This window comes from Myzus persicae, unplaced genomic scaffold, assembly GCF_001856785.1.
Source record: "Myzus persicae strain clone G006 unplaced genomic scaffold, MPER_G0061.0, whole genome shotgun sequence".
NCBI classification, from domain to species: domain Eukaryota; kingdom Metazoa; phylum Arthropoda; class Insecta; order Hemiptera; family Aphididae; genus Myzus; species Myzus persicae.
The window spans coordinates 421,139-435,771 of NW_019100803.1; the positions used below are offsets into that span (position 1 = coordinate 421,139).

General features: G+C 30.2%; 1 protein-coding gene across 1 annotated transcript; it reads left to right on the top strand.

Annotated features, from left to right (window-relative positions):
- The first annotated feature begins 331 nt into the window (after positions 1–331).
- LOC111026185 lies at positions 332–4,327 on the top strand. Its single transcript, XM_022304210.1, has 3 exons — positions 332–856; positions 2,982–3,048; positions 3,643–4,327. The coding sequence occupies exons 1-3, from the start codon at positions 671–673 to the stop codon at positions 3,777–3,779; spliced, it is 390 nt and encodes a 129-aa protein (XP_022159902.1). The 5' UTR covers positions 332–670; the 3' UTR covers positions 3,780–4,327.
- The last annotated feature ends 10,306 nt before the right edge of the window (positions 4,328–14,633 follow it).

The following is a 14,633-nucleotide window of genomic DNA, read 5'->3' on the forward strand; positions in this document are numbered from 1 at the left end:
TTGTAAAATGAAAATATGTATGTTGTTTACAAAAAAAAAAATTGTTCACCTCGGTACACAAAAAAAATGTTTTAAAATCTTTGTGTAATTTTCGAATACAAAATAAACATTTAAAACCCTTTTCGAGTGTACCTAAGTATACTCGAAAATAATTATATTATGTACATGGCAAATAAATGTATGAATGATAAATAATGAAATCACTAATACATTTATTAAAAATACAACGACATCGAACGTTTTCAATATGTAAGAAGTCGACTTTTACTGATTTTTAATTTTGATCCACTCGTTAAGATAAAACAATTATATTTTAATTACACGGCAAACCATTGTCAATATGATCAATAAAATAATTTATAATTTGTATATAAGACATAATATTATAATTTATTGTAAAATATAATAGATATCATTCTCGAACCGCGTGCACACTAACCGGGATTTCAATGCAATACAGAAACATAATTACATTAGGTAGGTATACAGCCGATACATTGGTCAGTGGTGGACCGTGGTCGAGGATGAAAAAACGAAACCAACAACTAACAAGTCTCGAATAAAACGAATAAACGAGTGTAGGTTCACGTACGATTAATTACATGCGTAGATTTGCACACGTGTATGCCTGCCTCAGCGGATGGCCGACGGTCGGGTTTAAGGACGATGTATGAATGAACGCACAAAAAAAAAAAAAATTAAAAAATACCAAACCGAACGAAAAGTGAACGGCGCTTACCTGTGCAACAGTGGCGGCGGTAAGTGCGTCTCGCGTGAATCTCTGCGGCGGAGTGGGAGCGAACGGCAGTGGCGAGCTGCAGTGGTGGCAGCGGCGGCAGCGACGACGGTGAAGAAGGTAAACGATGATGATATAATACAATATATTAATAATAATATTTGATTGGGTAAAAAACGCGAATTACACGGTACAAACGAATAAAATATTTTACTGACACTAATAATACCTAATAACACCTAATAATAATAACGATGATAACAATAAAATCGAAAACCGCCGAAAGACGAACGAATCGCCGGTAATATTATAATAAATACCGATACAATAATATTGCAATTATTAAACGATGTTTTATTAACAATACAATATCGTGTATTAATCTAATAAAGAAGAGAGGCGCTCGCTGGCGCGCGTGTACTTATACGATATCAATCTATTTATTTCGCTCGTTACGTGACTCGAATTCGACGACTACCGACGAAGTTGATCAGTTATCGGCGGCGGCAGCACACGACGCGAATACACGCGCGCACACACACACACACACACACACACACGCGCGCGCGGTACACTCTTTTACGCGCTCGGAGAGAGACTCGACGGCGACGCGCGACGACGATTGTCCTTACCGTCGCGCGGGCGAATATATTGTGTCGCGTTGTGGCGGCGAGCGATCGTCGGCGACAGGTGGTCCGCGCGCGCCGAGAGAGAAATGCCGCCGCCGCCGCCGCGCCGCCTGTCATGCGCTCGACGGAACGCAGTGCAAGTCGTACCGCGGTAGGTGCACGTTAGCAGTGATAAATAATAATATATAAGAGCGACGCACTTCGTCTTCACAATATTATAAATTGTAATGAATAATAATATTATTGTTATTATATTCCGTCCGCGCGGTTTTCGGGAGGCCACCACCGCGACCTCGGGGATGCACCGAACTTGACCTCATGATGGTATACAAATAGATTATAATAAATTATATTACTATTGTATAATATCGACAATCTAGTAACCCTAAATGGTGAAATCCGAATATTATCTCAGTGTATCACGTTCATCAGCAAATTTAATACCTACGTACGTTTTCTGTGCAAATTATGTATACGGACGACTGATTTTATATTGCATTAACATCGTTTGTGCCATGCGAGAGTTAATAATTATAATTATAATAATGTATCGTTTGGCCGAAATTGATATGGGTACCCAATGTGACTAATTATTAAATTCTAATATAATTTCTAACCTAGTTTTAAAGACTCAACAGTTTTGACCAATGTCGGTCTTCCGAACCATAGGCCTCTGAAGGATTATTTTTAGGAACCCCGTAGTCAATGAGTATGTATAATGTATATACTTAAGATTTACAAAGGCTTTGAAAAACTAATCGAAATAAATCTATTCATTGTAATGTAATAAGTCAATTTAAAATTCAGAGCAAAACGATTTTACAATGAAGTTATTTTTTTTTGTGTGTGTGTACAGTGTACACGATTTATAGTACAAAAAATGCTTTGATTTTAAACTTCTATATCTTTTATGGTCGGAAAATAAATCTGGTCGATACTTCTGAGAAGTCAAAATCAAAAAAAAATACGGATAGTATTTTTCTTAGTAATTATTACTAATTAAGAAAAACTGGAATTTTTTCGAGAAAACGGTTTTTGTTTTTGATGAAATTTAAAAACAAATAAAGGTAGTACTTTAATTAATGTTCACAAAATATTTATATTAGCGAATTCCATACGACTATACGTGGCATGAGTTTATTAATTGTTGAAAATTTTTTATCTATTAATAAACATGTCAAATTGATGATTTTTTCCAGTAATTGTCTATAGAAAAATTATCACTACCTACGTCAAAAAGCTTAAAAATGTAATACTAAGTTCTCCATCAGTAGTTTGTTCTGTAACCAAAAAATGTAAAAGATATTATGTAAACATTTTTTCTTATACATATTTTAAGTTCAAATTTGAACGAGATTAGATATTTAAACTAAGAATAACGATTTTAGTTTTGCCTTAAAATTAAAAAATATTATTCGTGGGTACTTGAAGCTTCTCGAGTGTATTATTATATACAAATATGATGATATGCAAATAATATTAAATCAACTTTCGGCCACAGTATTAATAATAACAATACAGACATAATATAAAATAGCATCGGCTAAAACCGGTCAGAATTGTTTTTCGTATACGATTGAATTCAAAATTTAACACCATTTATAACCCTGTTGCAGGAAGTTACGCTTGAAACCTACTGTACAGCAACTCGTCATTCGCTTAATCACTTTTTATTATTATTATGTAAGTACAGTTTTCAAGTAATCAAAGCATTTGTTTTTTGTACTTTTTTAGGTCATAGCAACAGGCACATATTTTGGTGAGGGGAAAGTATACCCTGTTGACTAGGGGGGGATTGTTTAGTTCATTCAGGGGTGGTTAATTAATATTATTATTGTGTATTAGTTATATAAAAAATAAATAAAATTATTTTATTTTATATTTTAATTATTATTATAAGTTTCTATTACAACTTTAAATGCAATTATATAGCTCAAAATGTATATTGTTTTCATCGATTAGTCGAAAAATAATATAGATAAATACAAAAACATTTATGGTCAACTTTAGAATGAACTAAGAAATAGCTTTTGAGTTGGCATATTAACAATTGAATCAGAAATAACAAGTAAATAAAGCAGATTTTGAAAAAATTATCATTTCAAATTTTCATATCTCTGATCTAGAAGAAAGTTACAAATTTCTCCAGATTATTACCATCTATGCAATTAAAAAAATGCAATAATAATAATTAATAAATAATGAATGCAATTTTTTCAGTTTATATTTTATTTTTATAATACATTTTTTACCATACAATAAAATGACGTCAAACAGATTTTCCGGTGAAGACGACAGGCGGCCTCGATCACTCAGGTGTGGAGCGATGTCGGGACGAAAGCTCACAATGGCCAACAGAAAATGACATCGTCCGGCGAACACGACATGAGTTCATTCGGACAAAAAAAGTGTAGAGCGGACAAGTACAATGGGACCGTGTGGGTCAAACTCGTCGAACTTTCAATTACGGTCTATGTCAATAACACCGGAACAAAACATTCGCCGGACGAATCTCTTCGTCCGGCTCCACAAATGAGCCACGTCTAGGACTGACCTTGTTTACCGTCGGGTCGGTTCGTACATCTCCGCGGCCGCCCCGGGTCACCATGCCCCGAAAACTAACTGTCTCGTGGTCCGACAGTTTTGTCTAGCCGTTTGTGAACTCAGCGTGACCAAACTGTGCTGCAATGTTGTTTATCGGACTTAGCTGCAGCGCGACGCGTCGGCTTCGACCAGCCGAACCAGTGGCAAAGACGACAAGACGGTTGACAGAAACTGGATTTCGCCAATATCCACGGTGGCAAACGTCATTTCTACTGGGTTAAACGAATCGTCAGACGTTGAAACTTTCAATTCCGTCATTGCGAACCCTACCTTACTCTATACATTACAATTGTATTTAGTTATAGTTGAAAACAATGTATTATTTGAACGCTGATTTTTAAAGTAATTAGTAAGAAGTATCTGCAAAAATGTAATAAAATAAAATTCAAATTTCTTTTATTAAAAAATATAAAATTTTAATGAAAAAAAGACAACAGTATGTTTATTTCTTGTAATTAGGGATGGATAATTCCTCTGAACACAATTTGTCGGGAATTAGTGTTGTAGAATACTAGGCTACCTTCCAGTCTGCCCCTGGTTCTAATAATATAAAAGCTATGAACACATACGACTGATCAGTCTAGTTAAATTTATCAAGTTGCGGGAGGGTCAAAGGGAGAAAACAAGTAGTTATCTTGTTCCCTCGTGAAAAACCAGGCCACCGACGGTTTTCTCCACATCTGCGGAGCAAAATCGTTTTTACGTCGCGGTCCACGAGTGCCGTTAAACATAAAATTTAAGTTGTGCAGTGCGACAATGCTCCGGCGTAAAGAGTCAGGTAGTTCTCTGGTTGATAAGTATTATAATATATCTAAAATAATAAAAAATATATACCTCGAAAATGTACGTCACATGGTTTTCCGAGGATTTTGTGCCAAAGTCCACACATCTTAGCTGGTAATACTCTGGTACGCACATCAAACACTATTATTTTTTTTTATTATTCTCAAGTCAGGAACGGTAAGTACTGTTATATGGGCGATTGTATAGTGCAACGTCGTGCAGCACGTAGTAAATATAGAACTTATTGTAAGCTTCAACCTTTGTGAAATAATAATCACGTGATCAGCTACTGAAATCCCGTATAAAAATATTCAAATTGTTTAGAAATTTACCTTTATATTTAAGTAGTGAACTTAAGTATATAACATGAAAATATCAGAAAATCAGAGTTTGAATAAATGTTTAAGTGTAAGCTACGTCCAGACTAACATAGATTTCCATACATTGTTGGCAATAAAATATTATTTCCACTTAAGTAAGAATAAAGACGCTAAAGATCAAAGGATACCTATCGAGAAACAATGTTTTAATTCTTTCCCTGCGATTTTGCCGACTAAAAGCATGATAAAATATATTTTATATTTATAATTATAACATATGTTATAACTGAAATTTGGACAATAATGTTTCTCTGGCCTGAAACTTTTTCACATAATTTGTAGATTTGATGAAAATATTTACAAAAAATTGTTGACAACCGAGTAAAGTTGCCCGTACTCTTAATGTTGATTATGTCTGTAAGTGGACAAACCTGCTTCAAAAATTGCCTTATACCTATAATATAGATCTTATATTTTATAAGTGTCATGCATATGTGCATAATTAGGATGGAAAGAGCAATTGTGCTGGTCACAACTTTTTCACTAATTTATCTTGTTGTTATGCACCGATAATGTAACGACAAATAGAAAAACATAGTGTTCCGAGGCTGTGATCATGTTCTTGATAATAAAATAAATTCAGTTTTCTTTATTCAATTTATTTTTCATAATTAATTAAGTAACATGTATAAAATTAATTTTTAGTTTTTACTATTAGCAATTGGCATGATGTATAAGGATGTGGGATGCAAAAAAAAATTCTTAAAAATCTGAATTCGTACTCCGGCTCTTTCTGCTTCAAAAACTACCTTTCCCGGCGCACCCAAGATTTAATCATCTCTTTTTTATACAAAAAAAAGTTTTTTTAGATAATATTATTCAGTGCTTTATAACCACCATATACCAACCAAAAATTACTAAATGATGATAGAAAATTACAGTTTTGAGTATTGAAATGTAAAAGGCATTTTAAATAGAAGGTTGTCCAAATCTAGTGAGGAATTCAAGTATAATGACTAGAGAGCACGCAAAACCTTTTTAGTAAACTATAGTAGTATTATAGCAACTTGATTTTATTATACAATGTTACAATTGTATGCATTTAATAAAAAATATTTAATTTATAGACAAAGATCCAACGATGCCGACTAAAAACCTAGGAGTCCTATACATATTTTTTTATTATGGCTCATTTTTAAGTCTATATTTTTTTAACACGTCTTGTAATAAGTAAGTAATTTTATGTTATATTTCAACTACTTTTCAAAGAAGAAAAAAACTATTTATTTATATCACATAATTAGACAGATTTCAGATTTTTCCTAAAGTGATGAGTTCGAAATATAGCTTCCTTTTTTATACTTAAAATATAATTCAATAAATATAATTGTGTTTAATAATTTAAACAAGTAGCTGAATTATTATATTACTTACGTAACACAATATTTGGAAACAACAAAAATGCTTTCAAAATGTATGATCACCATAAAACTATTTTCAAACAAATATTTCATAAATAATTAGTTTAACAGTTATTTAAATATTTATTAAATACATGGTAGTATGTTACGAAAACATTTTGAAATACCTACAATTGAAACCAAAAAATACAAAATGTTCTTAAACTTGTTTTTTAAATTGTAGCTTATAAAAAACTTTCATAGACATTATCAAACAATGTTGTATGAGTTTTTTTAAGTAATTTAAAATTATTCATAAGATGTTGAAATAATATTCAAAATTTTTTTTAGTTTTATAAGAAATACTAATGATTATAGAGTATACTAAATAGCAAAAAATATGAAAAGATTGAAAAGATTGTAAAAATATTTTTAAATAGATTCTGACTTTCTCAAATACCTTAAATAAGTTGAGTAAAAAAAAGTAATAACTTTTCAGTTGATTTTCAATAAATCACAAACAAATAATAATAAATAGAATCGGAATGGAAGCACATTGTCTTATTGACTTACCTTTTCTTTATTTCTTTGAAAATCAATCTCTTTTAAGCGATGATTTTAAATATAAAAAAATCTCAGACCTCTGATGTGATTCCTAAATCACCTAAATCCTTATACTCTTATATCACTTTATTCATATATTATACACAATATTAATGACAATACACATTACTTACATCAGTATTTAAAATGTTTACATACCAACGCCTATCTAAAAAAATAGGTATATTATGATAGTAATAATAAATAATTTAGTTTAAACAAAAAAAATAAAACAATAATAAATAACCACAAACCGTTTACATGATTAAAGAAGCTACCTTGATTAATTTTGAAAAAATTAATACAAACCAACACTATAGCTGTAATTCATCATCACTATTATTATTGATATCGGTTATAACTTATAAGTTATAACATTACTCTTCAGGTTTATTACCATGATATTTAATAAAAATATACTCAATTATTTTATGACTTACTCTAGTTTTATTTGAAAGACATTCTAGATTACAAAACTGTTGTTATAAACATTATGAGTTCTGCGTCATTTAGACATATGCAATGACACTATTTTTTTTATGGCCAAAACACAAAAAATCTTTTAAAATGATTGAATATTATAAAACATAAAAATAACTCTAATTCTATTATCGTCTTGGAAATCAGCGATCTGCACAATCAGTAGAAAAAACATCCAATAATCAAAATGAATATTTCTAACTGAAACTAAGACTAACTAAAACTCCTATTTCATGCTCACATGCCTAGTGTTTACAAACAATATTTTTCACTATTTAAACCACTGTTTCTCCAATATCTAGGTATCTATTATGATAAAACAGTAATTTAATTTTAATACTTTAGATGAATTACAAAAATAAAAAACTTAATGAAAATATGTACAAAAGAGTTAAGAAAGATACCTCAACCACGCCGAACTGATGAGTCCATTATTATTACATTAGTCAAATAAATTATTATAAATAAAAATCGAATATTTGTGTTAGTGGGTATATAGAAAATGGGCGATATCTTAGATTTCCGTAAATTATACATTATTTCAACATTATTTTATTTCAATTATTTTACATTATTTTAACATTATTTTATTTAATTTATTATACATTAGTTTTAATTAAGTATTATGTTATTAATTGATTAAGTCAAGGGGGCTAGATCAAGTAGACATAATCACGTATCACAGGCCAAAAGCTAGACAAAACTGTAAGACTTGGGTTTGGCAGACTTTAATTTCGAAAACTAATTAAAAATCTTCAACAACTCTACTAAAACTGGCAGTGAAAATGTATTATTATTGCAAAAATTAATGGCATATTCAAATATATGAAATACAAAAATTATTATTTTTTAAATTGTCGATATTTTATCGAAGAATATGAATAAATAAAATCCCCTCGACCATTTCCTAACCAACGCAATGACTAATTATGTCAATTATATTAATTATACATTTTCAAAATTAAAATCCGTCGAATCCAGGTCCTTCAATTTTGTCTAACTTTTTTGAATTTTGCTATATTTTGAATAGCATGGGGTATATAATATGTTGATAAGAACTGTACCGTTGACATGTGCCTGAGCTTGTGAAAACTTATAAGCTGGAAGTGAGCCGTCGGTGTCCGGTACTCGATAACGAAATTTACGAATTATGCACGCACTAACATTCATCGCAATAATTAATACTGTTATTTTTGAAACACTTATTGAAATTAGCTTATGGAGTACATTCAATTTACTGTAGTAGAAATCATAACGAAAGTCGTCATTCGTCTTATTTACATGCTATTCAATCAATAATCACATAAAATGTAAATATTTCAAAATTCTTTTGAAAATCATTTAATATAGGTACCAATATCATTTTTTCACTATAAAATACTTTCATCTTTTTTGGGCTTAAATTTTTTATTGTTATATAATTCAACTCCTGACGCAGTATTTTGTTTCTTCAAAATAGTCATATCTATATCCTGAGTTTCTTAAATAGAATTCATAAATTATACTTAAACTTTAAAGCAGTAAAAATATCAATTGGAGTTGAACATTTTAAATTTTTCTTGGATACAATGAAACCTGTGTATAACGGACAGTCACGGGACCATCACAAGGGTCTGCTATATGCGTATATACTTCAAGTATCCATAATGACAGTTACCACTGTTTATTAAATAACTGTTCAAATGAAAATGACCAAAGCATCCAAAGTTAATAAACTTGCACTAAGACCATCGACCACGCTTTTGATAATGCATTTTTCATTTCCATCAATCTTAATTATGATCAATAAGTGACAATGAGTTTATTTTTCCTTACCATGGTGCATTTAATGCTCTACAGTTTACCTATAGTCTAAGATCTAACCTATGTACAAATCACTTAAAACATGAATTAGTTAGATTTAAGTAAGATTGTAATTATAAATTTTAACCACCATAAATGTACATCTAATTGACGATTTTATGACTGCGAAAATGAAAATCTGATTAAAATGTCAAGTAGTTATATTGTGTAATATACCATACCTGTTATAAAAAAATAAAATTTATAAAGATTGTTTTCGTACTTTTTATATGATATGTAATATCATGAAATTTAGGTATATTTTATACCAATTAAAATGTCATAGGTATAGGCTTTGAATAACTATTGAAACACTTTAAAAAACAGTATTTATACAGGAATGACGATACAGCTAAAGTTATTTTAGTACCATTTGTCCCCTTAAAATTGTAAATATTAAATTACAAGTCAAACATATATATAAATTATGTAAGTATATATAGTTATAAGCACCTAATGCATATCGAGACAGTGCATAAATCAATTGATAATTAGTAATTACTTCAGAAATCAATGTCAATGGAAATATTTCAAATGTTGTATAAATGGTCATTGACAGGAACTAAAGAATATCCACCGAAAGCTGATTGATTTTTTTCTAGTATATTTTTATAGGACAAGTCTTAAATAAAGTCGGCAGGGTGCACAAATTCAGGTGGCATAAGTAATTTATAGTTAAGGTAATTTGTAAACGAGAACACGGACACCTAAATCACGGTATAGATACTGAACGTCTTTGAAATATTGGTATACAACCTTATAGTCTATAGACATTATTTATAGTTGCTTATTCGAACGTATATAATATGATGAACATATTTTATGAAAATTCTATATTTTTTCTAGAAATTAAACTCATAGTAAGTTACACTTGAGTATTTGACCCATTTATTTATCGATTGAGAGATGTACAATTTAAAGTACATTTAATTCCATCAATAAGTGAATGTTTTTCAATGAAAATTAAATGTATTATTTTCACAATACCTTAAAAGAATGTCATCATTGCAGGTTTATCTTAATAAAATACAAAAGTAAACTCGTAAGCGTTAATATTGTATATAGGTTATATTATATATGCGTTATAGGGGTATGGTAAATAACATAATATTAATTAATTAATAAAGTTGTATTACAGTATTACTTTTAAATTATAGTTAATGATAATAATAAAAGGGGAAATGAGTAAGTAAAAAAATAAGGAGGATACGGTTATTAGGGTTTAGGTGATTTTAAAATTACAATAGCAGACAGTATTCGTTTTATTCAATTTGGTAATTATGAATTCGAAGACGTTTATTATTTGGAATTCTAGTTTCTTCAGTCATCGAAATAAACACTAACGGCACGAATATTTCTCCAGTTCTAGAAATCTGAATGACATAGGTAAACTTTATAACTGAATTAACATATTTTTTTTATAAAATCATATTTATTGGACATTTAAAACAAAAAAATCTACAATCGCAATGAAAAACATTGTATAGTAAATACATAAAACATGCTTATCTTCCCATGGTATATTCAATAAGCACAACTACGAATTCGTTGAACCATATCGAATGCTGTAAGTACGAGATTTGCACGAATAAGTCTAAACAAAATTTTTAAATTTTAAACAAAACATAAATCAAACTGAATTGTCGATATTCATTGACATATCCATCTTTAAATTTTTAAATTAAATATAATTTTAATAGGAGATGCAGAACTATCAGTTGATTACCAATGATGCAAAATAATATATCGTTAGCCTATTTTGAGCTTGGGTATAGAGAGCTCATAAAATAGCGTGTATTCGTTGTTTTTTTCCCCAAATTTTTTTTAATTGTGTTGGCAGCATTTCCTTATTATTGACTTATCTCTACTTTCCTTTTTAAATCGATATAAGTTGTGCATCCTATATCTTTAAATATACCAACCAAATTTTGAATAGCACTGTTCATTTATAGTTATCTCTAGATAAGGTAGTGGTTTTTCAATTTCCGTAACTTGACGGTTTAGTGTATTACTGTCCATGTATTTACTTTACGTCATATAACGGTCTGTACAGTTTTTAATTCCGGGACTCGTAATCTGACGGTTCGTGCTGTATTTTTTTTTTTTTTGTAATTTGACGGTCCGTAACTTGACTAAAGAATTCCGGATAATCTGACGGTCCGTTTGATTATTTTCCGTGTATTTAAGGCCACCCGATCCAACTGTTAGAACAATAATGCTTCGAATGCAAGTTAATTATTTTCTTCAAACTTCCCTAATGTCCATGACTCACTAGTCACTGCCATAAAGTGCTACGCTCCAAATATAGGTCTTTAGTAGATTTTTCCTTATTTGTATATTTATATTACTGGAACTAATGTCTAATAGTAGGGCTTTTCTTTCCAAAAAAATACACGAAAACAATTATTTAAGTTAAAATTCAAAAATAAATCATGTAAAAAATGTTCTTCAGAATATTATAAGTGTAATAGTATCCAAGGTGTGATATTAACTTTATTTTAAATTGTATTGTATATTATATTAATTCAATTAAGATTCACATTCCAGTTAAAAGTGCGACAGAGCAATTGTCATTTACAAATATTGAAATTGCATTAAGTACACTGAAATATAAATTAATATTACTGAAAAATTTGTTCAAATCAATAAATATTCAACTATAATGAGTTTCATTTGTATTATTATTAGAATAATTTAATGTAAACTTCTCTTCAAGCTGAGTAAATGTGTACCCTTTGCTACATTTATTTCTGTCCCATTATTTATTTAAATAATTGATTTTAAAGATGTTAGTCAACAGTAATTCGTTTTCATAATGCATACGTCACTGTCTGCATCGCAATTATTACTATAGTATAAACCTACAGGCGTACAAAACGCTGAAACACTTATTATTAAAATCTGAATAGAATGAGCCTTTTTACGAAATTACACACATAACATTTCATAAAAATTAAAATATCACGTAATATAATGTAATATTATATTATTATTATGTACTCGTATATAGTCTATATATATAAGAATCTAACTTGATTTTGGAGACGAAGGAAACCGGTTTTGAACCCTCATTAGTCATTATAATAATAATAATAATTAACTAATTACCAATTATTTTCATATATTCAAAGATAAAAATGTCTGTTTCTTTTTTTCTTTTATAATCGTTGTATTATTTGTATAGCCAAAAAATAGTCTTATGTTTTTAAATTAAATTATAGAAAAATAATTTCTTCCGGAGAAAGATCGGGCAGCTATTATATAATAAAAGTATGGACTATAGACCAATATATATTAGTATTTATTTTTTATTATATATTATACATATCAGATACTTATACTTTATAAGTATATATCATAAATCATAATATATAATATGTGTCTGGGACACATGTGTCATCTTATGTTTATTATAAATTACTTAACCTAACCTTTATAGGTATTGGTTTACATATTTTCACAAAAGTGATATAGATGACAATCCAAATTGCTTTTATTTTCATATAAGTCACATAAAAACATTTTGATTCCTAAATCGCCAATATCAAATAAAAAATTCTCCGTATTCTCTCAATTATTCATAATAACCTATTTTTCAATATGAACCAAACAAAAAAAACGTAGTCATAGTGCAAACAAATTATTAAATGATTTAGACTCATACTTTGAATCTGCCTCAAAATGATTACAATCTGACACTAACTGATCGACTTAATTCTCAAGTATTCCAACCCTGCAGTCATAATCACACATAGTGTTAGCCTACACTCACATATCACTCAAGTGTGACCGAGCAATCACGCCTCTCGCACCATTAACGGATGCGTGATTGTATATTAAACAAAGGCTTAATGGCTTACAGCGCTAAAGAAGAATTAATCCACAATATTTTTGGACATTTTTAAATTTAGAAAAATCTTACTCGCATTTACCTCGTCCTATGTCTCATTTATAACAATCCTGCAACTTCCTAAACGAAGAAAAGACTAACCAGACCACTAACAAAGAAGATATTTCTATAATTATTCATGTTTAAACAATGTAGAATTTTCTGAAACAATTAATAAATTACATTTTAAAAACAAAAAATTGAAGTACCGTAAAAAAACTAGAGATAATATTATTACTTTTATATTTGATAATAGATCAATTTAGTCTAATATTAAAATTTAAAGCTAACTATACTCAACATTTGTTCTGCTTAATATAAATTCGTTAGGTATGTTGTATACGCTTATAGACGGACACCAACACGTGCAGACTGCAGATGTACATGACGTATTGACGTCCTCTTAATTCAATCGTATTCGTATGATGTAATATGATATAACATATAAATGTATTTTTTATACAACTTGTCGTTAACATATAACACGAATAACTGAATTCCTAATCCTGTGGTCCAAAATCGGCGTTTGCGGTCGGATGAGATGCAACTGTTCCTACGTTATTTTTTTTTTAATCCGCGTGACGGTAGGTACTCGGTCTTTCCTGCAGTCCCCCAGCATATTGTGCCTTTTGTGGTTTGTGGAGGGGGGGGGAGGGAGAAGTGGAAATTTACGTGTCGCAAACACGGATCGAGTGCATAATAACAATAAAATAATATTGTCTTTAACCAGCATCGGGCAAAATAATAACCGTGTTTTATTGAAATGCATAGAAGAACGGTGTGTTTGTACGTGCACAAGTTGTTGTTATTTAACGCTTAAAGACAAAATAATATTGCAAAGCCGGCAGTGGTCCAGATAAGCCTAAACTAAATCTAGTGAAATAAAATAATTTACAACCTTTTTGTCCGGGCGATGTAGTCGCTTAGATAGGGTACTCTCCGTGCACGAGTCGTACAAAGGTCCTGTACGACGTCTCTTATAATATGTATAATGGTCGAAAGCAAGGACTGCGGGTCACGTGTCGTAATCGGCTAACGGCTTAATCTACCACGGCCATTAGCCGCCCGAGCCCTTTTCGGTCGGTCCGTACACAAACGGCGACCGTGATCCCTAAGATACTGGAGACCACCATGTATGTGTACATAACGGAGCGACCGCAATATTATCATGAATTGCTCGAATGACGACGAACTAATAACTGGGTCTTTCATAATAATGTTATGATTATTATTTACCAGCGACAATTACCGCGGTAAGAGGTAAACGATAATAACCGACATTCTGTGAGTGTGGAGCTGCGTGTAACGATTATATATATTATAATATATATATAATACCATGATCAT

Coding starts and splice junctions, on each gene's coding strand:
- LOC111026185 (XM_022304210.1), top strand. CDS start 671: ATGAATGAACGCACAAAAAAAAAAAAAATTAAAAAATACCAAACCGAA. Junction 857..2,981: donor CAGCGACGACGGTGAAGAAG/GTAAACGATGAT, acceptor ACCCTGTTGCAG/GAAGTTACGCTTGAAACCTA. Junction 3,049..3,642: donor TCACTTTTTATTATTATTAT/GTAAGTACAGTT, acceptor GACGTCAAACAG/ATTTTCCGGTGAAGACGACA.